The sequence below is a fragment of the Homalodisca vitripennis genome, chromosome 1, assembly GCF_021130785.1.
Source record: "Homalodisca vitripennis isolate AUS2020 chromosome 1, UT_GWSS_2.1, whole genome shotgun sequence".
Classification (NCBI taxonomy): Eukaryota; Metazoa; Arthropoda; class Insecta; order Hemiptera; family Cicadellidae; genus Homalodisca; species Homalodisca vitripennis.
In genome coordinates, this window is record NC_060207.1 from 86,494,775 (window position 1) to 86,522,055 (window position 27,281).

Below are 27,281 nucleotides of genomic sequence, written 5' to 3' on the forward strand. Positions count from 1 at the left end.
GCGCCTATTGAAGCGAAACGCTTCATATTTATAATATATTATATAACCATTCATTATTAGGTACTCTATTGCTGTATTTAGTTCACTAGGTTAGTTTCAATGTTTCAGAAGCATTTCCTAGCTCTATTTTATTTTTTTTTAATAAACGTAATTAAATAAATGGCCCACGATTAAACGCGTCTAAAAGGTTGGTTACGTTCGCTGCTGCTGAGTTATAGGACTTCTAGGCTATCCTAGAATATAACTTTGGCAAAAAAGCTCAATCACTTGTAATGAATGCTTCAACAGTATCATCAAGTAGGTCATCAGATAAAATTATGAGAAACAAACAAAAGAGGAGTATTTTAGTCAAAAAAATACTAAGCTTAAAATACAAGAAATACCGCCAGCAAATCAAAATGAAAAGTTGAAAAGGAAAGAAAATAAATTTTAAAATGAGGTGTTACCTAGGAGGCTGGCCTCTTTTAATTGTTAAAAGCTGTGAAAAAATGTAAAACACCAATACAAATTACGTGACGTAAAAGTCATACGTTTCAGCACAAATAAACATCCGAGGTTTTTACGATTTTCCGTAAATTAGTTTTCCATGTTTACCACCACGTTTACATCATGCCTTTTTTATTTTTTTTAGCTAGAGAGCTCAAATTTTTGTACATATGATCTTAAATATATTGTGCAAAAGTTATATGGGTATTACAATATTTTTAACCATACTCCTAATATAATTTTTTGCATTTATCGAACAATTTTAATTTTGTCAAAAAAAATAAAACCTCCCTTATCTGTTTATAATAACACATCAAAATCGATGCTACACTTTTTATGTTAGCTTTAAAATATTTAAAAAATTGGAACAGGTGCAATACAAAAGGAGTTGTGCTGTAAAACAAGAATATCGATTTCTACCCTCTCCTTTCAACCGTGACAAATACCGCATTTATTTTAGGATTGTACTAGGATACACTTAAATTACAAAAAATATTTGTTAGGGACAACGATAAATAGTATTTTTTTGGTTACACTCTCCTTTTAGCTGTACTTTTCGCAAAACTCAGTTGAAAACTTTGTACCTAAACGTTTAGTCCAATTAAACTACTAGCGATGTTATACTTCTAAGATTTTTAACGATTTTTTATACACAAAATATTTTAAAATACTACTTTTAATATAAAATTACGCTATATCGACTTCTTTAAAGTTCCCAAGTTTCTAAAACTACGTCAGATTAGAGGGACAATTACTGTAAAATAAAGTTACATGGTTCTGCCTTCCCAAAGTCAAATACTTAATAGTTTCAAATGACTCACTAAGTAATCTACTAGGAAACAATACTATTAATAGCTTCTAAACAACCACCACCAATGTTTGCAGTACGATTAATGAAACGTACCTGCACCGTCTGCAAGACTCAAACGTCTTAAATCTTATCTCAGTATCAAGATGGAATTATTATAGTACTAGGTCTAATTGATGATACTTAACTAGTTTACAGAAAAAAATGCCGAAGTAAAAATAATGAAACCCTGTCCCGTTTATTTTAGTTTAGAATAACAGTTACAAGTAAGTGTGTTTCTACCTACGCTGCAATTTTCGTAATAGGTATAAGCAGGAAATAATAAATCCATCTACTATTATGGGCTGGCATACTCACTCCGGAATATATACTGAAAAATTGTAATAGATGACTTTATTAATGCAAATCACATTTGTTAAACTAGTAATAATTCACCCCAATCAGTTTGTACCCACACAGAACGACTGTACGTCTTAAAAATGAGTTGATATGAAAAATCGTTCCGCACTTACGGAAGTAATAAGGATCAATAACGACACGAATGCTGGTAAAAATGGTAACTGTGTCTATTGATCACCAAAGTATACATTTGTCGGTGGGGTTCATACGAGAGCCTGGGCGGCAGTTCCAGATGCTGGCAAACTCTGGGGAGTTGGAAAGACTGCCGAGTACGCGGAACTTGTTGGGACTGTGAGAGTCGGAGAGACTCAAGACCTCGTGTTGGGGAGTAGTGGCCTCACACCAGACCTGCAACACGACAGAAGGATCAACGAACCATAAAACTTCGTCTCTGAGCATAAATTAAAACTTTCAACGTTCTTCAGTGCACTTCGGTTTTGCTGATGTTGGAGCACTGTGCTATCATGTATAAATTACCATGCTGCTTCTAAATGATGATAACACCAGCAGTCTGCTTTTATAACTGGTTAGTAAAATATGCAGTGCACTGTAACTATGTATCACTATTGAATGAGAGACATTTTAATATAATGTACAGCCCTCATATCCTTTGTTGTAAATCACAGTGACTGTAAAGAAATTGCGAAAAGGAGCTGGAGGGTTTCTATTTGCTTACTAACCATCAGGGTTGTTACGATAAAAGAAGGTCTGTGTACTTTACATAATATGAGACTTTATAAATAAACAACAACAAAAACAAAAAACAATAAGTAATTAATATTATTATCAAATAAGCAATGAATTGAGGACTTCTTATATTATATATATAGAAGCATTAAATTTCCCAGTACTTTCGACTCAGACGTTCTTTGGGTTTTTGAGTGATTTAGCATATATCCATTAACTTAATGTGCCATGATAAATGATAATAAGGTGAACCTCATCGCTTATTCTCTTCTCCTTTCTGGTTTATCCTGTTAAAATAAGACATTTAAAAGGTTAAAATATTTTACATTCACTGCGTATTTCATTAGTACAGTTTATCAGGTAAATGACAAAAATATGGACCACAGAAATATTAAGTCACTTAAAAAATATGCTGACGTCAAAAGGACAACCAAGGAGTCAAATTAGTTGGTCATAAAAATCCCTAAAACTATCAGATATCAGAGTAAAGTAGCTCGCCATTAAACAGGCCCAGTTGTGGAACAATTAACACTCCAAGAGAGGGTGTCTTTAAAACAATATATACAGAGTGTATAAGACCACCACTGTGGTTTGTTTAGTAGACAAGTTCGGACTTTTATCGGTGTTTAAGTATACGATATTCCACAAATAAGAGTAATTGGTTAAATCTTCATAAGTGTCAAACATGGGTAATGTTGTGAATAATTTTAAAGGTCTATGTGTACAGAGATGTATTTCAATTACTGCATATTTCTTCATTTGAAAATTATGTCTAAAAACTAGTGAACATTTGTATTTTGACGTTTTTCTGTAACTACCTTCTAAAATAATTATTGTATCCAAACACAAAAAGTACATGAGTTTTAACCGCAAAACAAGCTTTTAAACAATACCATACACAATTTTCACTTCTCCGACTCATCTTCTTTACAACATCTAGAGGTACTAGATCACAGGAACTCTTTGAAAGGAGGCATTATTTTTATTTCTAAGTCTACGATAGTCAGGGTCCAGAGACTAAGTAATTTGGTTTGCAAACATAAATTTCTTCTTTGACAGGCGAGATGCGATTGTCACCACCGAGGTTTCTCCAGACCTGCGCGTTAACATTACCGTCTTGCACCATAAAACACAGACACATACACACATCCGCAATGTTATGTGATGTGGCGAAGCTACTTTCCGCAGTAGAGGTACACCGTCACATGAGATACTGGGATGTTGAAAGTTCACACGGGTTGTGTCAAATAATTACTCAAAGTTTACTGAAGTTTCAATACTTGGTGCGGAAAACTTGGCAATGAAATCACGGGACCTTACGTTTTTGACAGAAATCTAAATGGAATTATGTGCAATGAATTTTAGTTAAATTCCTGAACAATTCATTTGTAAATTCCAACTGAAATTATGCAGAACATGTAGATTGTGCAAGATGGCGATCTGCTGTACACAGTATAATAACGTTCGGGAAACCCTCAACCAACATTATCCCAGTAGACAGTTTGAAAGATATGGTCCAGTGAATTTCTCAGCAAGATATCTAGACTTTACCTCCATGGGTATTTATTTATGTGATGGACTCAAATATGTTGTCTATACGACAAACTCGACGAATATAGATGAAATGATACTCAGAATAAGAAATACGTACTGTGGCGGCAATTAGTGAGAAGGAAGTGTTGCGGATTTATTTCAAACAAGAATAGATCTTTGGGTAGAAAAGAATGCAATGCATTTTTGAACATCTGTAAACAGTTTCAACGTGAGATGCACTCCTTGAAAAGTTATCTAACTATGAATGAAGGTAAGGTTCAAGACCGTGCCGTGAAGTGTACAAACGATAACCATGAATAGTATTCTTGAAACATCTGTTGTCAGCGATGTTCTCTGCCAGATTTATAGCTATATTTTCTCTAAGTGTTATGTGATACTCACGTGGGCGAAGGCCAGGAAGAGTAACTGCTCATGCGAGTAATGCTGTAATCCGGGAAGGTAAGGCTCAGGACCGTGCCTTGAGGTGTACAGACGATAACCGTGGATAGCTTCCCGGATACCTCCATTGTCAGCGATGTTTTCTGCCAGAGTCAATGTTCCATTTACCTAACAGTTAGGACTACTTTAGTATAACAACTAACTTCAGGATTATAGAGAACGAACTAATATAATTGCATAGAGGAGGCAATAACGTTAGCAACCATCAGTTATCGCTTGTTTCAGATGTCATTTCAGTCCGATTGATTGATCATAGGCTGTTCTGCCAAAAATATCGACATACAATTAATGTTACATTCCGTATTTATTTTTTACCAACACTAAAAATAAATTACGTTGATATGACATCAATAATAACTTATATCCGGTAACCATCCTCTCAATATATAGGTTTTTTTGGATAACTATAATTAGAGTTCTACTAAAAAACTTGTTCTTCTTTGTTTCCCACAATTCAGCAAATGTTGGAATATTACGATGTTTAAATATTACGTTTTGAAACTGTTTTGGTGTTGTTTGCAAGAAAACTGCAATACTGTTTCGGAACAATGCACTGATATAATTATTCAAATAATGCAAAATACTGTCTTGCGGTTAGTTTTTATGTGTAAATAAAAAGAATATAACTGTTTAATACACGCTGCAGGTTTGATGCCATCATTTAAATTTTCTTGTACAAATATTCTACTTTTTATTGTGCTTTAAATTTGTTTACACACTTTCAGATAATATTAGACATAGTAATAAAATTAATAAGTTTAAATATGGAGTAAGGACTTCATAGGAGAGAAAAGGGGCAGCACGGCTACTGGTATATCGTACATAACTGTATTACTTGAATATGCTATGAGTGATACTTACTTATAGTATTAGTACTATACTATATAGTACGGTAGAGTACTATGCCGTTTACTCTTGTCCAAACTGACATTAAATGACAATTTTATAAATACTTTGACATGGATAAACGACCTAATATTCGCATCGTACAAATATAAAATTCTTATTTTATTTCCTCTTGTAATACTTACTAAACTAATGCGTATTATTTTCCGAGAGTTCATCTCGAAATTACAAGGACAGATTACAGCTATTTTGGATTAACATTTATTGATGTTCATTTTAGTGTCACATTTAACTTATAGACTAAAATCTATTCTATCTGTCATGGATTCAAAAGAAGTCAGAAGTTGACTTTTAAAATGATTCCTACACGTTGACGTTTCTCTTTAGCGTATTTTACAACAGTTTTGTTGTTTCTTTGAAAATGTAAACTATATCTATTTTATATCGTTGGTATAATTTAGTTTTATAAGTAATAAATTTAAATAAACATATTGTATAACAAACATTTTATCGTAATAAGACTTTCTCTTGAAACATTCACGGTGATCAACAATATTTAGCATACTCTTAGTTCATCTGTGTTCCCGAAGGAGAACCGGCTGTACTGGTCAACAAAACATTCAGCTTTCCGGTTGTAGATGTTAGTAATCTTGCTGTTCCACCAGGATATCCGCTCCCCAGTCTTGTCGTAGTCCTTTCCTGCAAACATAGGAATAGATATAAAATACTATTTATTTGCACGGCTACGGGTACCCCATGCACTACTGTAGTAGTATGCAGTGGTACTGTATGTGTAGTGCGCAAACGGAAGACTTTTATTCCGTTCGTTTTGCTACGTTAATACTTTAGATACATCGAGATTTATGAATCCCTGATATCAATATTATATATCCTATAACTATTTAATAACAAAATAAATCAGAGGGAATGTGTAATTTTTAAGAGTGATTTGTCTACCAAATAACTAAATTGTCTACTATCTTATACTTCACCGAAGAAGCGGACTCTATAAAGGATCATACATTCCTACCACTCTCTTACACTTTACACAAACTATCGCAGCTGTCTGCCCAACACGACTTCTTGGATGTTGTGTCTCAACTGAGAAAATGGTGTATAAATCTATATTTTTGTTTGTTAATGTATTAAAATATCTTACATCCATACGAAATGAGGACAGTGGGTGTAAATACAGCAAAAGTGTGACACATTAAAATGGCTGGATGATAATAAATTTAATATGTTTTTAATTGCTAGCTATGTTGAATTATGAGGAATATTACATATGTACCTGTTGCAATTGTACCTGTTATTATTTTTAATAGTATCACACTTCAACAACAAGTTTATTATAAAGTACCTTCGATATCAAAGCCATGAGTGAGTTCATGCCCCAGAATGCTTCCAATTGCTCCATAATTCAATGCCCTGTAACAAACCTCAATAGTTCACAAAACTTACACAAAAAATGAAATCCTCTTAAGTAACTCAAATATGTCAGCATTTACAAATAAACATTTTGAACTTAACAAGCACAATTTAAGATACATGTCTTCATAATTAATTTAAACAACCATCATTACTAATAATAGAACACTAAATTATGTTTTATCACAAAAGCTTAATGCGTACTAATATTAGACTGTACTCTGAGTAAAGTCTTGTCGCTAAACTATAAAATCTACAGCTGTTCTCTAATGATACTAATTGCAATAAAACCTCAATGATCATCCAACGTTAACAAAGAATAACACGATGAAGTAAAAATCTCAATTTAAGTAAAACGAATTCCATCAAATAAATATTTATTTGTTTTTAATGTATTTAATTATATAAGATACTTACTCGAGGCCTAGGAAGTAAAATGGCATTTGTAGAATTCCGGCAGGAATGGCTGCATGCACAAAATTTCCCTGAGTGAAAAAGTATACTCCCTGGTAATAACTTTAGAATGTGCACATTCGTTTTTGTTTTGTTAAAGATTCATTGTATTTACATAAGTACGCCGTAAATAACATATCTTAAAGTATAAATAATTAATCAGCCTCTCCGTTTCACGGGACAACCACACGTCGATATAATCACATTCGTATGTGCTAAAAAGTAAAATAGGAGTAGGCGTAACAGTATTGTAATTGTAAATGCATGATGATTGGCAATTCTAGAACAATATAAAAAAACGAAAAATGTTCTTGTAGATATTAATTTATTATGAAGCCAAAGGTTAGAGCAAAATAATTAATTTTGTAGAAAAATTGCTAAGTATGTCAGCCACCTTACGGCTGGACACGTTAATTCAGGAAATGGACAGTATTTTACAACAGGACATTCGCGTTTTCCGCAGTCAAAGTAAATTCATATCGTGTGATTTTGATCTTTTTACTCTTCTTCAATTATTTTCCGCAAGTAGATTTGCAATTAGATAAATTGTGTACTATAACGTTGTTAACACTTTCAGTTTAATCACATTTGTTCTCTTACATGACATTGAAACGATTTATGACGCCTTTATTTGTGATATTGTGATAATTTAAACGTAACCTTTTTAAATGTGCAGTTATTGAAATGTATCGTAAAACTTATTTTGAAGATAAGTATTACAAGATTAAATTATGTAGTCCTTTTTTATGAAATATACATTTAAAAAATAGTTTTTATTTTGACACTATTTATGAACTTTTAAATTATACTTTAATAATTACACGCTTACGTTGAGACACTATTATTATAGTTAGCTAAGTAAAAATTCAAATATAAGTTGATACTAACTGAGTAAATAAGTTGCATCACTCATTTTTAGTATTCATTTCCCACAATATCTTTGTTCTCGATTTAATAATCTTCAATATCAAATTTAAATTTTGAGAACTAAACAAAAACAAGTAACAAAGGCTGATTTGCCATTGAATATATTCTAAACAAGGTTTCGGTATAGCATTTAACAGTTAAATGAAATAATCGAACACATACGCGGGTAACTGCTAGTTATTTTACATAATAACAATGAACTAATTATAATTCCTGTAAAAAATATTAATATAAAATGGACTTAATATAAATGACACTTCTTGTTGTGGAGGTCTAATCTTGAATAAAATCTTTATCACTTAGAATCTTCCGTTTTTTATATAAAATAGCCAACAATAATAAATACGTAGATATTGTATTTGAAAAAATTAGTGTTAGTTTTAAATCTATATTTATATATATTCTACTGACAAATTTAAATTCAATATCTTGTTAAATTTAAATTGTTATCCCTATTGGTAATGCTCAAAAATACATGATTTACTTACATATTGCATTTATAGTTCTACTGTAGTAAGCATTAACTTCCAGAGGATCGCTGTCCCATCTGCAAGTAAACATGAAATATGTGACGATAAATAATCTGAAGTATTCTATGAAATACATTTTATGACGGTGTTTGTAAAAATTATAAAAATTTTAATGATTATTTATTAAATACGATGTTTTAACTTACTTGTTGTAGTACGAATATTATGACATTATAAGCGTTAAATGCATTTAACTTATACTGAACCACTAATTAACAGTAATGATTTAAGACCAGGTCACAAGCTCTTTTTGACTTATTTATTTCAGCAAATGCATTTCAATTTATAATTGTTTTAAATATTTATACTCTATTAATATTACAAGCAATAAACTTAAATTAAATACAGTATGAGTTAAAAATTATGGATACACTTTGTTTTTTTATGGATAAAGATGGAGGTATGGAACTCGGAACACCTTTATAGGAAATAGAAATGAACTTTTTAACTTCTTATTGTTTCGTAACATATTTTTCGTTGATTTTGGGCTTGCAGCCACGTTTGCCAACTCTTTATGGCTCATAATTCAAGTTCAGATCATAGGCCAACAACATCCTACTCAATGACTTTTGTGAAATTGCCACACACTAAACACTTTTCATTCTAAAGAAGCCTTACTACTTCCTCTTCTGTCTATACAGCGATGGTAAAAATATGGTTTTGGAGAAATGGACAAAGTTGTAACAGTGACTAAAAAGTTCACTTCTATTTCTTAGAAAGGTGTCCCGAGTTTCATCCCTCCATATTTATCCATCAAAAGCTAAATAGAGTGTGTCCATACTTTTAACTCACACTGTATATTCATTTGGTATTGTGGTTCAATGTTTTAAGGTCTTTATGAATTTCTCCTACAACCTTTTGCACATTGGGACTAAAACATTGTTACACTTAAATGTACTTGTATAATTGTATATAATGTTTAATACAATGTGATATACGAGGTGTGTTCAAAAAGTGTGTTTTTAATTTCACTCATTTAGAAAGTCCGATTGTTAAGACGTTTTTATTATGTTTGGTAATCATGTTCCTGAAGCATAATAAAATTTATACAGTATACATACTTGTTAATCCACCTGTATAGAGATAATTAAGATATTGGAATATTTAAAAACTTATATAAATATAAAATGACATTATTTCAAATAATCATATTCAAATCGGTGGTATATCACTAAGAAAACTACTTTAGATATACTTGAATATATACTCTATTTAGCTTTTGATGGATAAATATGGAGGTATGAAACTAGAGACACCTTTCTAGTAACAGAACAGAACTTTTTAGTCACTGTTACAACTTTGACCATTTCCCCAAAACCATATTTTTACCATCGCTGGATAGACAGAAGAGGAAGTATCGAGTGGCTTCCAGATTGCCAGATATACGAGTATGTCAATTTGACTACTTTATGTGGTCAACTAACATTAAAAACAACGTCTATAAAGCGAAACCCCAGTGCATAGGAACGGAATAGTAGCGGAAATTCAAAAACTCCCGGGTGAATCCATTCAGCGTGCTGTTTCAAATTTCCACAACAGACTTGGACATTGTCAAACTCTCCTAGGACAGAAGTTTGAAAATATGGTATAAAAACACAGGTTAGTAAGTTTCAACCTTTTTTTTCTTGCCGTAATTTAATTACTAGTGTCACTGAAACTTTAAATTTTAAAATTTTAAACTACCACCCCAAAAGCCTACTTTAGTAAAGCTTATATTGAATTAAAAGTGTCTAGTGTGTAGCTATTTCACAAAAGTCATTGAGTAGGATGTTGTTAGTCTATGATCTCAACTTAAAGTATGAGCCATAAGGAGTTGGCAAATATGGCCGCAAGCCCAAAATTAATGTGTTAAGAAAGTAAATAATATAAAAAATTATTTTAAAAAAACAGATGAAATACGAACACAAATTAATGATTAACCAGATAAACGGGTATGGAGCTAATATTTCCCCCAGAAGAGTGTAGAACAGATAAGGCCTTAAAGGTATCCAACAGTTTGTGAAGCATTTATCATCAGTTGTGTAGTGGAGTGTAATGTCGTACATGGGAAAAGAAGGTTATATAGAAAGTTGGAAATCCCAATGAGAATAAATATTTAAATGTTTTGCAAGGAGGCTATTTCCAAAAGTAAAAGAAATGTTTCCCAATGGGCAGTACATTATTTATGCTCAATGGTGTTCCATTCTATAAGGAAAATACAGTGACAAGATTCCTCCATAAAACAAAGATTAGTGTACTTCCTTGGTCAGGCAATAACTCTAACATGAATCCAATCGGAAATTTGATAAGAGAAAATACGAAAGCAAAAAGTAACTGCCCGTCAAGAATTGTTGATATTTTTGGCACCATGACAAAGAAATAGACGAAAATTGTAAAAAGATTGTTGGCTAGCCAACCAAATAGGCTTAAAATTATAATAAAGAGCAAGGGTATGCACACCAAGTATTGGTAATAAGATTTTATGTTTCCTGTGATGTACAAATGCTTAAATTAGATAAAGAGTGCTAGTCTAAAATATAGCCTCCTTCTGTATTTGTTCCCATAAAATAAAGCATACAAACAAAAATACACAGGTAATAAACATGTAGGAAATAAATTAGGCACAAGATAAAAACTGAGTTAAAAATTGGTGTGATTTTTAGGTATATATAAAGCAATAATCTATACCTGTAATGTAAATGGTATAATTGCAACTAATATGGTAATACAAATTAAATACAGTGGTTTAAATATAACAACAATTGATAAAACATTAGATATGAAGAATTCGTAATTAAACAAGTACAGGTTAATATACAAATATATAAATATTAATAATTATAAAAGTCTTTCACAAATTGGTTTTATACTCTCAACAAGAGAGTTCCACACAGAAAGTGTGAGCAACGACCAGATAGATACTGGGTAATTAAATACAAATATAAGAACTACCTCTTAAAATAACTCACAATAGAACATCTAATCTGAATAAATAAATCCAGTAAATGCAACAAATTGCTTTAATATATTCGTTTACTTGTTAAATAATAATCGATGAAAACCCATACAAAACAATGCAATTTAACATGAAGAGTTACAAAGCCCTTTAAATCTTAAACCGCAGGAGCTGAAGGAACCAAGACGCATGCGTAGTGCACTGCTGTCCAATGAAAAGCAAACAAATGACAGGTTGATGTTCTCCATTAACTCAAAACTCTGAGCCTTTTACCATAACTGCGACATAGAAAACAGCCATAGACATATTTCTTTACTTAAAATTATCATAAACATTACCATACTTACCATACCTAAAGTCAGTCTGGTTGGGTGGCGAATTGCCTAGCTGGCTCAACACTTCTGTCACCTCCTTGCCCTTGATGCCCAACATGTTCCACAAGTATTTGTCTTTGGCCACGGTCACCTAATTTACAATATGACTACCTAAGCTTTTAAATATAATTTAATATACGATGGTATTATTATTTTACATAAAATATTACAAATATATATATATATATATGATATGTATAATAATATATATAATATAATTATATATATATATATATATATATATATATACAGTTTTAAGTTTATATTTGTGTTTAATTATATTTTAGTTAATATTACTTAAGTTAGGTTAAAAGTTGTTTTCGATTTGTTTTATTTCCTGTCAATACACCACAATAAAGTTTTTATGGTGTATTCTATATGAAATATTTGACAGAATTATTCCGTGTATATCAAAATCAATTGAGCTAAATATTCTTACATTTTTTAATAAATACTCGGATATTTAAAGAAAGTTTAAGATTTTAAGTATTTCTAACTTATCTTTTTAACGTTACTTTGATAAGTCTTCATTGATATATAAATAGTAGTTAATACGCATGGACAGGAGGTTAGATGTAAGATCTGATATTTTGATGGACGTGACACTCTCCTCCATCAACCCAATGATCTTGTAAGTGCTCGTCCTGGGATTCTTGCACATCACTGAGATGAGGTATTTTTAGTAGAAGTCCCTGATTTTATTAGAAATTCACATAAATGTATCGTAATATGCTACAATGTTTGCTTTGGCACACAGCATTTTGTATATAATTTTAATCCGAATTACGTTTGTTGTGTTTTTGTTTCGTATCACAAAACACGAAACTCACAGACGATGTCCAATAATTCTTTTTAGTATTTCCCGGAGATAAAAAATCTTATTCAGTGAATACTGCAATTCCATGACAATTTGTGTTATTTTAATGTTTTCCAAAGTAATATTATTTCTTGTTAAAGAAATTACTCTTTTTCTGGGAACGAATACATGTTATTCAAAAGGTAGATTACGTTTTACGTTGGCATTGTGAAGTATGTGTTTAAATTTTAAACAACCTTGGTAAGACATCTTACCATTTGCAGTAAAATTTACAAAAGAGCGCCGTCATGCTTTCACGAAGCAATAATTTATCTTTGGAGACCCTCCATATAATAGTTATAACATCACATACAGTATATAATATCAATAATAACAAAATGATCTGACGCTTACATTAGAATACAATTTGTCCAGTTCGTCCGGTTTGAACAGCCACTCCGGGTAGCCGATGTAACGTCTGATGGCAGCAGCCTTGCCCAGGGTGGCGGCCTTGGTGTCAGGATCCATCCAGTCGAGGGAATGTACGAGACCACTGAACGCTGACGTTATATCCATCAGCATCCCTTGTACCTGGTGGCGACAATACATTGTCACTACTAGTAAAATGTATGTCGTATTGTGTATTAAACATAACCTGTGGTAGAGCTAAAATTTAATAAACTGTAAATGACACAAAAATTTTTCCATTCCGCTTAAATATGTCTAAACCGTTATTTCTACTACAAACAACTACATGGAATCTTCGCCAATAGCCATATCATATCTATTACCAACCCTAAAGAATTATTAGACATACATTAATATTATTATGAATGAGTCCAGCAAAACTCGTAGCTTTGCAAAAGAAATTGCCTTTACCGAAAAGTTCACCTCATTCGTCCACCTTGTGGCGGTGCTATTAATTACGGCTTTTCTTTCAACTTATCTCACTATTCTATATCCACCATACGTTAAAAGTATATCTAATCTTTTTTTATTAGATATAATATTACTTTTATAATATGGTTAATATAGATATCACAATTCCATTTTGTTCTAAAATAAAATAGTATTCATAACTTTTGAACAAGATTCATTTTTATTCACTTCTAGTATTCTAACAACAGGGGTAAAATTATATTCAATTTTAAAATAAATATCTGGAAAAGGAGTAGCCGTAAATATTTACAATTTAAGCATCCTTGCTTAATATCACCAAAAATAGTACCATTTGTCTGAGCTCTACTATGCATTTTAAATGACAATTTTTAATATCAAGTTAAAAAAGTCAATCTTCTTATACATTTTTACTAAATCAGAAAAAACAAAATATATAAAATTTAAAAACTATTTAGGGATATTGACACTTTAGATCTATGAAGAAAATTTATTAGGTGAGTATTTTTATATGTACCACATATCACAAATGCTAAATTAATCTTAAGGTGATTAATGAATAAGTGATAGTTTATTAGTGGATTGACAACAACTGTTTCAGCAACACATGTGTTATAGTAATAAGCTGATTTAAATAAAATACTCTCTTAAAACTAACATTGAAACTTTATGAGATTTTTGGGGCAGAGTCAGATGTACTTTAAATCCACAAATAGCACATCTCAAGTGTAAACTATTTGGATTGGTACAGTTATGTAAATAAAATAATCGTTTTGTATAATTAGACCCACTGTGATAAAATCAAAATATTATTTTAATTGGCTGAACGTTACAGAAGCCTATCACTATAGGTTAAACCTTCTAAAAGGTTAAACCATTGTCATTACCGTCTCCTTCTGACCGCATGGTATCTCGGGTACAAGGAAAATATTGCAACATTTTTGTTGTTCGTTCTGCACACATGTAGTGTCTTGAAGAGGGGCTGTCAATCCTGCAAAGATAGTTGTAGTTCTCTTCACCAGGAATAAGAACCTTTAGCCTCTTTCTCTATTGAAGCTGGATGTCGGAGTCAGTTAAATAATTAGGGCTAACCCTAGATTGCGTCCAAATAATGTGCTACGCCAGCCAGGATGGACCCTCATGACTTCAGACGTTTCATTGGCACGAACTGAGGCATAAAATCACACATGTCTGATGGTAAGACCTCGAATAACCTATGGCTCGCTAGTCTGGCGAATATTAAGAGCTTATAGAAGCAGCTGTAGATGCACTTGAAGTTCTTCTACAACTTCTACCACTAGACTTATAGACCATGACGGAAGCATACAAATCTGTCTATTGAATGAAAATTGCGGGTCACTGGAGGAAAAGCTCGATTAAACTCGGGCCACTGCACTATTGCCAAAGCGGTTTGAGGTCCAATATGACATCGGACACTATGATAAAAGAGTCTGTATTTAGCAAATCCCCTTGTCCAACATCCGAACCCGGGAGGACTGGAGAAGAAAGAAGTGAAGTGAATAAAGTTAAATAAAGGTTATCTAGTTTAGTACACAGATGGCTCCTTGCTGGAGTGCACATCTGATTCTGGGGCGTGGAATTCATCTTTCAGGACTGTTCTCAGTGAAAGTCTAGGAGAGCATTGCATAGTCTTTCAGGCTGAATTGTACGCTATTCTAGCTTGAGCTAGTATAGGATTGATAAGGAATTACGTGGACCAACGTGGATAGAGAAACTACTCGTATATGATATTCGAACCCCTCTTACGGTCCTTAACTCGATAGATTTCACTTCAAGGCTGGTATGGGAATGGTATAATCCTACCAGTTCTAGCTAGTTGTAAATCACTATATCTCAACTGGGTTCCTAGACATGCCGGTTTTAGGGACAATGAACTTACTGATGAATTAGCGAGAAATGCCTCAAAGGAGCACTTTCTTGGACCTAAACACTTTATGGTATAAGCAAGTCAACTGCTTACCAATCTATTAGGAAATGTTTCAGAGATAATCTCTATCATTGATGGCAGAGATTCTCTAGGCAATAATTTGGCAAGCTCATAAGAGGCATGACCTTCTAGATGCAATATTAGATGCATTTTAGTATTTAGTTTACAAACTGTCTGATGAAGCTAAACAACAGATCTTATCATACAGTCAATTTCCCTTATTACTGGACTCGATTATTCAGAAAGCACTTGCACCCCTTAGGACTCACTACTGATGCCCTAGGTGTAGACGATGTAATCAGCCGAAGGAGACTGCTAAACACATTATTTTGGATTGTGAGAGGCTTGACGTTAAGAGAAGAACTCTATCTGGAACCTCACAGCTAGGTGATGAATTAAACGTCAGCATTAGGCAGAACCTCTTGGATCTCGTTGAATAACATAACTGTAAATACGCAATATAAGCTTAGGTTGATGGGTTGTGAACTAAGAATCCTCTATAACCGCCTTTTAATCTAATTTCTAGTGAAAATGTTTACATTGGTCTTATGGGTAACCATGATGCCAACGAGAAAATTGCAGAATGTATCAATTTTTAAAGAAACTGAGTACAGTCATATGACATTTAAATATGTGACATAGCCACAGATTTATATTCTATGCAACTTCAGCGAAGCTTGTTACGCGAGACGCGATGTGACGTAGGCTATTCCTACTTGTAATATAGATGTTTTCTCTTTATTCTATTCATTTGAGAAAGTATTACTAATTGCTTACCTTTTTTGTAGTCTCTTCCAAATTGTTCTGAGTAGCCAAAACGTAACTGATTGCGTAGTTGAAGAAAGACTTAGTGATTTTTCCACACCTCTTGGATCTAAAACGACAAAGGAATCGAATAAACCTTTACGTATTAACAGGAATAGGTATTGTTCAATAAGAAGAATCCAGTGAGACAAATTTTTAACTAGAACACACAAATCGTATCTAGGACCATACCATTGAATTTGTTGAACTGCAGATTTTTAAATAATCGTCTAATCACTTCTTATTTATTTAATTAATTATTTATGAATAACGTAACATTTTAAGGTTGGATTACCCTAACAACTGTAAATCCAAACTAGCAAGGATTCAGAAAACGAAGATTAAAATAAATATTTCAAATTTGTTTCACTATTTACAACACTGCACAATAGTTGTAATATACATATATTTAGTATTCCAGAACCCTCTACGAATATTTTCAGTTATATATCGACCAAATACAAAACAAAATACCATATTAAAACTTTCGAAAACTCAATATTTTGTACCATTTCATACATCCACCATTGGCCAAGAGAGAAGATAATGTAACTCACCTTGTAATCCTCGTGGATACACCAAACAATGCTTCGATAAAAGTATCCCTGATCCGCCTCATTGTGGTTGTAGTGTGAGGGGCCATGGACTCCACCACCTTCCACCACACAAAACGCTCTGATCAGAGAAAAACAGTTTCGTTCACTTTTCAAGAAAACATTGATTAAACATAAGGATTTTTGTCAGTGTGTTATTCACAACAGCTGAATTTTGCTCACTGCCCGAAATTATTACCCGCAACTTGTTTTGAAGGAGCCAAAAAACGTGTAACAAGCCAAGCTGACTCTGGCTTTAGAAAACGGCCACATAACATGAATACATCTTGTTATACAACACACAACAGAAAAGGTTGTTGGAAAAGAAAATTGATGTTGGTTATTGAACGAACGAATTGTCCATGACCATGTGTAGACTCTTTCAGAACAAGTTTCAGGTAAGACTTTTAGCCGTATGTGGATTCACCTATTGCAAACCATATATTATTCTTCTTGTATTCATAAACCTGGCTCTAAAATTGAAATTAAGGAACGTATTGTGGTTTTAATTTATGAACCATACTTTTCATCACACATCACATCATTTTGGTTTATATTTCCGAATTTGAACTCAAATTGAACATAATTCAGAAAAACATTTAATTTATGTTAATATACTCTCATAGATTTTAAACGAATTGTTAAATTATGTTTTAAGCATATTTTAATGCATATAAATCTCAAAAATGTCTAAATAGCATTAACTTTACATTAGATTATATACAGCAAAGACGCTGTATTATAATAATATATATTTTTATTTGGGTAGTTCTGAAACATTAGGTCTTTTGATTATTGATGATTTACTAAAACTTGACTAAATTATAGTGGAATTGTATATCTAATAAAATCAGATTATATTAAATTAGTTACAGTTATTGCATTTCTATAAAATACCCCAAAATATACTGGAATAAAATTAAGGAATTTAATGAGGCGTTCTACTCGTATTTTAATTTCATTTTTAACACCATAATATTATATATACAAAAACGTGTCTTAAGGAGTATATATAAATATTTATTCTATAAACATTAAAATTAATTGAAAACCAAATAAAGGAAAATGCTGCAGTCACATTTATAAAAGTAATTCAAAAGATGACTTCCCAAACTTCCCCAGAATCTTTGACAGTGAGATACTAACGTATTGTTTGAGGCTTAGAGTTAGACAGCCTCCGGGCTAAGGCCTCCATGTAAGCTGGACTCTGGACCGCTACTGGAGAGTCGATGTTGAGGGAAACGTTGATACCTTTCATCAGCGTGGAGAGGTACTCTGCCCAATCCAGCTGTAAACCATAACAACTCAGTGTAGATTTATTTTTTGTTTCATAGCTAAAGAGTATCTAAGAAGTGGTCTTCACGTAAGCAAAATACTATCAGAGATTCGCCCTATTTGAGATTCGATGTGGATAAATACCTACTCTAAATACCCCAAAACCTGGAATGTATAGTAAAGGACAGGTGGTAACCTAAAATTACAACAATTAATAATAATTAAAACTAAGAAAAAGATTCTTTATGGTTGTTTGAACAAGATTTTAAAGTATGTATAGTTTCCAAATGGTCGTAAGTGCGGGCTACACAGCACCATCGGTAAAGGAAATATTTCCTTCCACAGTACCTACTACGTAACAGAATACAATTTTTTAGGGTTTGTATTACGCGTATAATAATGTATGAAAATGGTAAACATCTTTATTTGTATGTATTTGAGTGAATGGAGAGTTACTATATCTAGTTAACATGTGAACAATTAGTATATATATATATATATATATATATATATATAAATTATTAATGCTTTATTTCCTGTTTGTAATAAGTTCAGTTATATAAAGGTTAAACGTTTTGAAATATTTGAGATGATAGTATAGGATTCCTTCTGTAGTCTATCTACATGAGTTCTACTCTTTTAGAACGTTAGTTTCTATTATTTATAATATAATAACTACACTGGTCGAATCGGGGAAAGATGGTGGAGGACTAGGATACCCAGCACAACCTAATAAACATATCTCTAAAACAGGACTTGTACAACCACTGTACTTCATATGCAGCCAATTTATTTGTTTCAACGGTTTCCCATTACACAGACTAGATGCAATATTGTGAGGTAAATAAACGTAATATAGTAGTTAAAGACAATAAAAGTTTAAAATAGCAAACAGGTAGGGTTAATTTAATTAAAACTACTTCATGGAAAAAAGGTTAAAATGAGTGTAATACATTAATTAAAGAACAGCAAAAGTATTCTAACAACAAACAATAAACCAAACACGGGAAACAAAAACAACAAACAAAACAAATCCAACAGGTAAAAAGTCAGTGTTGAATACGTTTTTCACTCTAACAGAAAGAACAATTTAGAGACTAAACAAGGGAAAGAGAAAAAAGGAAAGTTAAATTTATTAATTTTCGTTATTTTTTAAGTTTATATAATATTTTTTCTTTTCCTTTTGGAATTGTTGATGATATTTACCCTGAGGGAGCTGGAAGTAGAGTTCCTGGCATTGTCCATCGTATCCTGCAGCCCTCTGTAGGTAGTCACTAGAGGAGGATCCTCAGTCTCAGACCGTCTTATATCCTACAAACATCATGCAGCTTCTCAGTTCCTCTGGGGTAATGGACAGTGTTTAGGCCTATTACCAATTATTTGATACATGTATACGCAAATAAGTATTTAAAAGTAAACATAATGAAGAATGGTGTATTGTGTCATTACTCTTAACAGAAAGTAACCTGTAAAGTAATATTTTTGTAATTTGTCGGTAATTACCCACCAGTTAACTGCAATTTATACATCCAGAAAGATAGTAAGAACTTGAACAAAGTTAAGAAAGTCGTAAAGTTTTTACTGAATATATAAGCTGCTTAAACACAGTTTCCACTTCCAAACATACACCTCTTCTCCACCAAAATTTCCCATGTAAAAATTCTAGTCCCGATGGAAAAATTTTGAATTCGTAAATTTTTTATATTAAAATTATTTTCACATGGTTTCAAAAAGCAATGTTTCTATTTTGAAGAAACTTTTAAATTAGGACATGTAAATTATTACAATCCATAGTCACGTCGTTATAAAATACCTTTCCATATCTTTTTTTATGCCGTACATATTTAATAATTTTCTACTATTACAGTATCAACTTTTTTTCCTTTATTTCATCTTTCCGACACCTGTGATCATCACAAATGTTATTAACTTTTCAACACGTTCAATAAACTTAACCTATATTTATAGTAAATATATAATTATAGTATATTTAATATCAATAGTAAAAAACTTTTGTTGATACAGTAGTAGTAAATAATTACCACATGTTTAAAAAAACCGTGCGTAAAAAACTACATTTTTAAATAGAGAGCAAGTTGCTTATAATTTTTCTTAAATAAGTAAATCATCTCATGAAGAAACGTCAATTATCACTATTTAGCCGATATATTAAGAACATTGTCTGAAAAAAAAGAACTCTTATGCATTCGGTGAACCGTATACGAGTATGAAGTTTATATCGTATCCCAAAACGCATATTTATTTGTTTTTAAACAACTATTTTAATAGAATATACATTCCGGAGCAGTATATAATGCTTGTTTAAAGATTAGTACTATTGAATTATTATCCTAAAGAAAAAATACTACAAAGAATACAAAGTTTCACCTGAGTGACAAACCGTTTTAAAGTGAGCGTCAGTGAAGAGCAAGCGCAGGGCGATGGTGACCAGCCCGGTGTTGTTAGAGACTGGAGAGATCTCCCTCAGCACCTCGGAGATGTAAGCCAACCGTAGCTTGAACAGTTGGTTCCCTGTGAGCCGAGAGTGAGGCTCCTCTGACGTCACCACCTCGGGTAGTGAGGAGTAGCTGAAGCTGGGAGATACCTGCAACCGGTAGGGAAATCTCTTGTCTTACTCTTAAAATTACGTTCCTATGGCATTTCAAGTAACTAATAATTGTTCATAATAATAATACTTTTAGTACTTCAATAGCTTAGAAAACTATTTGCGTAATCTCTATTAACACATACGCATTGTTTAGTGAGTTTAAAACTGTGTGATCCTCATAATAAGTACATCTTGGAAAGTAATTTTAACTTTTATTCCTTGCAATGTCTCAGTTTAAGAATTATTAAAGTGTATGGGATGACACTCCAGCTGATACAATACCAAGATGTGATGGAACGTAATGTTGTATAAAACTCTTTGCAGCCAAATTCAAAGTTTCAGTGCACCTGCTGTTATACAAGGTCATTCACAAAGATATGCATAAACTGGGGAGGTCATTCTACATAGGAGAATAATGAAAAACGTTTATATAAACATGGTTTCGGAAATGCCTCGTTAGTAAATTACGGCTAGTGAAAAATTTCACCCGGATTTCAGCTCATCATATAAAACGAGATCTTCCTGAAATTATGGTACGGTAAATTAAGAGGCGAAATAAATAATTTCTTATGGTTGTTTATAAAAACTTAATAAAACAGGTCCTAGTATTGTAAGTTAAGTAATTTTTGAGAAAACCCGTGTTAAATGACCCGTGACTAAAATATTCTGGATAGATAAGGGATGGACAACAGAATCCCATTTTACATGTAATATGAGAAGGAATAGTGAGCACTCTCTCAGCCAGTCAACAATCTACTTCTGTATACCGACATTTGGAGTAGTGATGGACCGCTCCTGGATATCTACTGGATTGCACATATGTAAAGAACAAATCGCATTTCACAGAACTCATACTATATTATACTGGCAGGTATAGACTAGCCAGAAATTATCTCTACTAGGGACTGCATGATCATACATTATTTCTTAAAATATCGAGCTGCAAAAAAACACTAACCTAATAATTTAATAGAATGATTGAATTCCATTGTAATAACATCTACCTGTATACTGAAATGAATCGAATTTTTTACTTCTGAATTTTATCACTGAGTTTCAAAAATATCAATTTTCAAACATTAGAACAAAACTAATACACACAAAATATTCATTTTCTCAGACATCAGGACTTAGGTCGTTTAAATTTATGCCATATGCTTGTGATGTAGCGTGTAATGTACGATAGGCGCATCTCAATAAGGCATCCCCAAAGTAAAGTAGAGATTTGTACTATACCAGCAGGATGGTGCGGTTGGTGGTGGGGTCGAGGTGAGTACTCAGCTGCACCAGGACGTCACTGTTGAGTATTCGCTGGATGGCAGCAAGAGTATGACCCAAAGCGAGGCTGCTGGCAGTCGTGGCGTTGGGCAGCGATCGCGGCAGCCCTACCTTGTCCAACACCTCGAACATTGGCTCCAGACCCAACTCGTCCAAAGTGTCTTTGAAATTGAACGACTTTACATTACTTTCTATTTTCACTTTTAAGATAATTTTGGAAATATGTTTATATGGCAATAATATTAATAAATTCTGTTGAATAAAATCTCTTTAATTTTAAATTTTACAATTCACAGTAGAGTCAAATAAATTTTAATTTAACTTAAATACTACAATCAAAATTTAATGTTACATGCAATGTAATGTGACTTATTACTCTTAGTAAAACACATATATTCAAACCCAACCTTAATCGATCTTGTCTGCAAGAAATGATCGTGAAGAAACCCAACATAAAATATTATTGTGGTATGTAAATCATTAAGAATTTAGTTGAAAATGGGGATGATATTTCAAATTTGAAATACATCTTCAACAAAAGATCTTAGATGATGTTGAAAGCCACAGCCATTAATGGATATATGGGTGTTGACATAGGTTCATTGCTCGAGAATAATACTATTAAATCAGCAAAAAATATGATTTTAAATTCAAGTCGAAAAGCATTTTATTAATGAAATGTTTAAACTTCAAATTAAAACTGCTTTGGAACCTGTGAATTATTAAAAATATGGAATTGAATGTTCATATGTGTTGAAGTTAATGGTAAAGGACATTATATTAATCTCATCGAGGTATTGACCATTCAGTTTAGCCTTCGACGCTGTTAATGTACAAACATTTGAAAGAGATGAGGCACAAAATTCAAGAAGATAAAACTTCATAGTATTATTTCCACAGAATGCGAAGAAAGTGATCACTACAGCAAAATTTTGCCAAAAATTTCTTGTATTCATTTGATATTAACTAAGGAGGTTAAATTATTTCGTACAAATTTCAATTCATAAAACTGTATTATTATTAGAATAATTAAATTAATTATTATATTATGCATGTATGTGTTCTTCCTCACCAGTGTCTGTGCAGGACCTGTAGAACGTGCGCGCCTGCTTCACCGGTTTCGGATCAGTACTACTGCTGTTCATTTGAAGAATATCTGGAAAAATTATTTGTTAAGAAGACATATTATTAGCTGCAGAAAAGAGTGTCAAAATATTTTACACCCTCCATATTGTATTATCCCATTAAACTAAACTCTGTAAATTTAAGAAGGGTAGCATATTGTGAACCATGATTCCAACTAATTTTTACTTGTTGAACATTTGCTTATAAAACATTTTTCTTTACTACATTTTCATATCCCATTTTAAACCGTTTCTATAGAACTGTGCGACGTAGCCAAAAACATAATGTTTGGATGAAAACCAAAGTTTATTAACTTTTCAATATTAAAATTTAAATAAATTTCAAAGTTCTCTGAACATATTTATAAATTTAATCCATTCTCAGGATTTCATATAAATAAATTAAATGCCCTATTTAATTTGTGGTCTATATGGTTTCAATTGCATTTTATCAAAAATAATAATCAATCTTGTTATATATACAGTCTTATAAACAGACGTTCTTATAAATATGTAATAGAATATAGCAAAACGTTATTTGAGCGGTTTTAAACAGTTTCAGTTTTCTATTAAGATTTATTTTAAATATGAAAATAAAACACTACAAAACTTACTACGGGTTACCGATGAACGCGGCTGATTATAAATCACGAAATTTTGTCAATACTGGTCTGTTCGTGTAATTATAACAGATGTTAGTATTTATGATACTTATAACTTTAAAATCACCTTGCCACCTTTGAGTGGCAGTCCACTGGCGCACTTTTTAGTTTTGAGTTTTTAATGTTTCAGGATTTTTATAGCCGAAGAATAGGGTAGATTTCAATCCTCAAAAAGTAGTTTTATACGTTTGGTACCATATAACGATGGTAAATGTCCGAAACCCCTTTACTCTTTCAAATCATCCTTAGTCAATAAAAAAATTTGTACAAAGTAAAACATTACACGAAGAGTGAGCGCGGTCAGACGGACTTTCTGACTCATACCATTTTATTAGCCTATGTCAATAGGTCTCAAAGTTTTTGAAACCCCTAATTTGATATTTTGTACGCCACAATACATGTCAAACATGGAAAATAGACAAGAGAACCAATAAATATCGCAATGGTTTGCCTACCGACAATCCACTGTTGTAAATGTTTAGTCCGTTCAGAGAACCAAGAACTGGGAGAATCCTCTGCCACAAGCCTGGTCGCGGCCCAGTTGCCACACGTGAACTGATAGAAGTCCTCACAAGGGTCTACCCGCGTGTCCATGGACTGCAGGTAGCATTGATGCTGAAATAGGTAAATAATACAAAACTTCAGCCATGAAGATTTCCTTTCGTAAATATTTTTGGTTATACTCGTAAATATACAAGCATTCGGTTTAATTATTTCACTTATTTTATTTAACTATTGATTCATTTATTTTGTTTAACTATTGATTCACTTATTTTGTTTAACCCTCAGTAAAGCATGATAATAGATATTTACTTTACACCTTTATATCGAAGACATTCACACCTTTTGCAGTATCATCGATAACACATCAAAAGGAGTAATGCACGCTTGGAATGTTGTGATGATTGTTTCGCAAATATAAAGTCAAATTAAAACTAACACAAATCAATAGTTACATTAAACATGTGATAGCATTGCTAAATGATCGTAGAAAAAATATTAACTTATTCAACTGGAAGTTTAATACGAGATTAACTCTCCATAAAATACGCAAGTTAACTGGACATAGACCACTCGGTGCAGCAACTCGGTGACTGTTCATCTCATACAGCCATGTGCTACTAGTCATACTGGTTTCATTTATGTTTCCTGGTAAATACGAGTAAACGCAAACTCCCAATAAATATGAAAGAAAGTGAATCGTGGAAGAGAGTTGGTATGCACAGTACTGACAGATTTATTCACGCGGATTGATTATAACAATTCTTTTTCTAACTCTTTAAGTTCATATGACCAAATCCAGAGTAAATGATCGTACACAATGAATGGACAAAGTTAGTTTCCGCACTATTTTAATTCTGAAACAAATGCGATCATCCATTTTTTTATACTTTTAGCATGTTTCTTTGTCATCAAGTTGAATAATGCATGTGTCAAACATGTTCTTAATATATTTAGAAAATGGGCTATGGTATTGGTATGCGTTCAGTAACTACACCAGCTTTTATTTATGTACTTATAAATACTTATAAAAGGGGAGTAGTGAGTTTAGTTCCAGCATTATAGTATTAGCAAAAAGGATTTCGGCTGAGCCCAGGTAGTTTCACACCCACACACACGGAGAGCCCACTCACACAAATACAGGAGATAAGGACCGGCCGCATTTCCGATCTATTAGCCACCTGGTGCACGTATTACTTGTTATTTGTAATTTTACCCTGACGTGTATTAGTATAATTGTATAGATTGTAACAAGAATAATGATACCAAACAACAGGGATGATGAGACTGATAGTGAATGGAATTGCTGCACCGAGTGGTCTATAAGCCACGTGGCCAATTATCACAATAACCATTAATTAATTGAGGCTATATAGCAATTTATTATCCATTCATAGCAATGAATACAGTATTGTTTCTAATAGTACCATCGTTCAGTAATGAACGATCAACTTGGCGTTGAATCAAGTCGTCATATAGCATAGATTTTAAGTTTAGGTATCTCATATAAGAATATTATTATTCAACGTTCATAAAGCATTCACACCTTTTCACACTCATGGATTATGGGACCACGTGTGACCTTTATTATGCTGTAGGGTTAAGGCTAAAGCTCTCTGACCGAGAGGTCAAGGGGTTCGATTCTCGAGGAGTCCAATAAAAAATGTTAAACGGGTTTTTACAGTTTCCCCTTAAAACCGTTTAGTCTAATCGTTTAAAATCCCCTTAGGATATAAATAACCCTCTTATAACATAAATAAGTAAAATAATCGTGACTAGGATTCTTCTAGCTGCCATAAGAACCTTGTAGATTGGAAGGTAGGGAAGACAAATGAGTTGACTCAGATCTTCAGGAACTGCGCAAGGTTAGATAATCCGTCCCTTGCTACATGTGTGTTGTACTAACTAATATGTATAACTATTGTAATATATCTGTTGTTATTAAAAATGCAGTAACAGTTGTATGCTATAAGTATTTATTTGCCACGTGTAAATAAGAGGCATACTAACCTGTACCAATGCACTCCCTACTTTCACACGCCTTGCTCTTGTCTCTTGATCTGCGATCTGTAATACCATGTAATTAAAAATTAGCTCAATCCTTTTTATGCAAACAATTTCTAAAAAGAAGCTGTCTGCTTAAATGTGTTAAACATATTTATTCAACAACTTAAGCTTATTCCGATAGTACACATTTCTTGTAGGTATATTTTGTAAATTTGTATCAATGATTTTATGGTTAAAAGGATCATAAACCATGAGTGTTGAACAGTATTCACTCCATCTCATGTTGACTGAGACCTATATTAGTGCAATTAAGTAGTGATACAGTAGTCCAATATTTACTGTTTGTTGTAACGTTGAAGGTTACATCTAGTTTATCATGGCAACAAATATTTTAAATGTCTGTGAGAACAGACGATGTAGAATAGCTTTTTCTAAACTGGTTTATTATAAATTGTTGTAGTTTCCACATGTTTCTCAAATTCCAGTTTTACACGGAGAGTTTTAATTGGATTTTATTTGTTATTACTACATTACTAACACAATACTTATTAAGGTAAAAATAAAACGTTTAAATTTTTGTCATAACACCTTGTAAACGCCACATATTCGTGTACATTAACCCTTTACGTAGTATGCATCCTTTTAGATACGTCACCCTACTCTCATGCATGTGTCTTCCACACTATACACTGCCAATAAGAGAGAGAATTGCTGGAATTACGAGGGTTCGTTTGGAAAGTGTTGCCGAGGCCTTTGATTGCAGAACGGGTGAGGGTAGCGCTACGATCTGTGTGAAGCTGTGTAGCTACATTCAGTAAACGTCTGCTAGTGTCATGGTGAATGTAGTTATGCCATTCTAAGCGCTCTAAACTAGTATTCAAAAGGACCGCCACAATCAAATTTTCCGCTGACTGCGAAGTACT

The 27,281-nt window shown here is 32.6% G+C and overlaps 1 protein-coding gene across 1 annotated transcript; it reads right to left on the bottom strand.

The window, feature by feature from the left end:
• Positions 1-1,842: 1,842 nt before the first annotated feature.
• LOC124366040 (endothelin-converting enzyme homolog) lies at positions 1,843-26,412 on the bottom strand. The gene is made up of 17 exons (XM_046822252.1): positions 26,362-26,412; positions 24,306-24,465; positions 23,137-23,220; positions 22,023-22,225; positions 20,580-20,783; positions 19,385-19,489; positions 18,050-18,191; positions 16,868-16,985; positions 16,284-16,380; positions 13,076-13,252; positions 11,844-11,956; positions 8,515-8,573; positions 7,064-7,112; positions 6,579-6,646; positions 5,784-5,917; positions 4,316-4,480; positions 1,843-2,041 (listed from the first exon to the last, which is right to left on the bottom strand). Exons 2-17 carry the CDS (start codon positions 24,442-24,444, stop codon positions 1,868-1,870), a joined length of 2,031 nt encoding a protein of 676 aa, XP_046678208.1. The 5' UTR covers positions 24,445-24,465; positions 26,362-26,412; the 3' UTR covers positions 1,843-1,867.
• Positions 26,413-27,281: the final 869 nt, after the last annotated feature.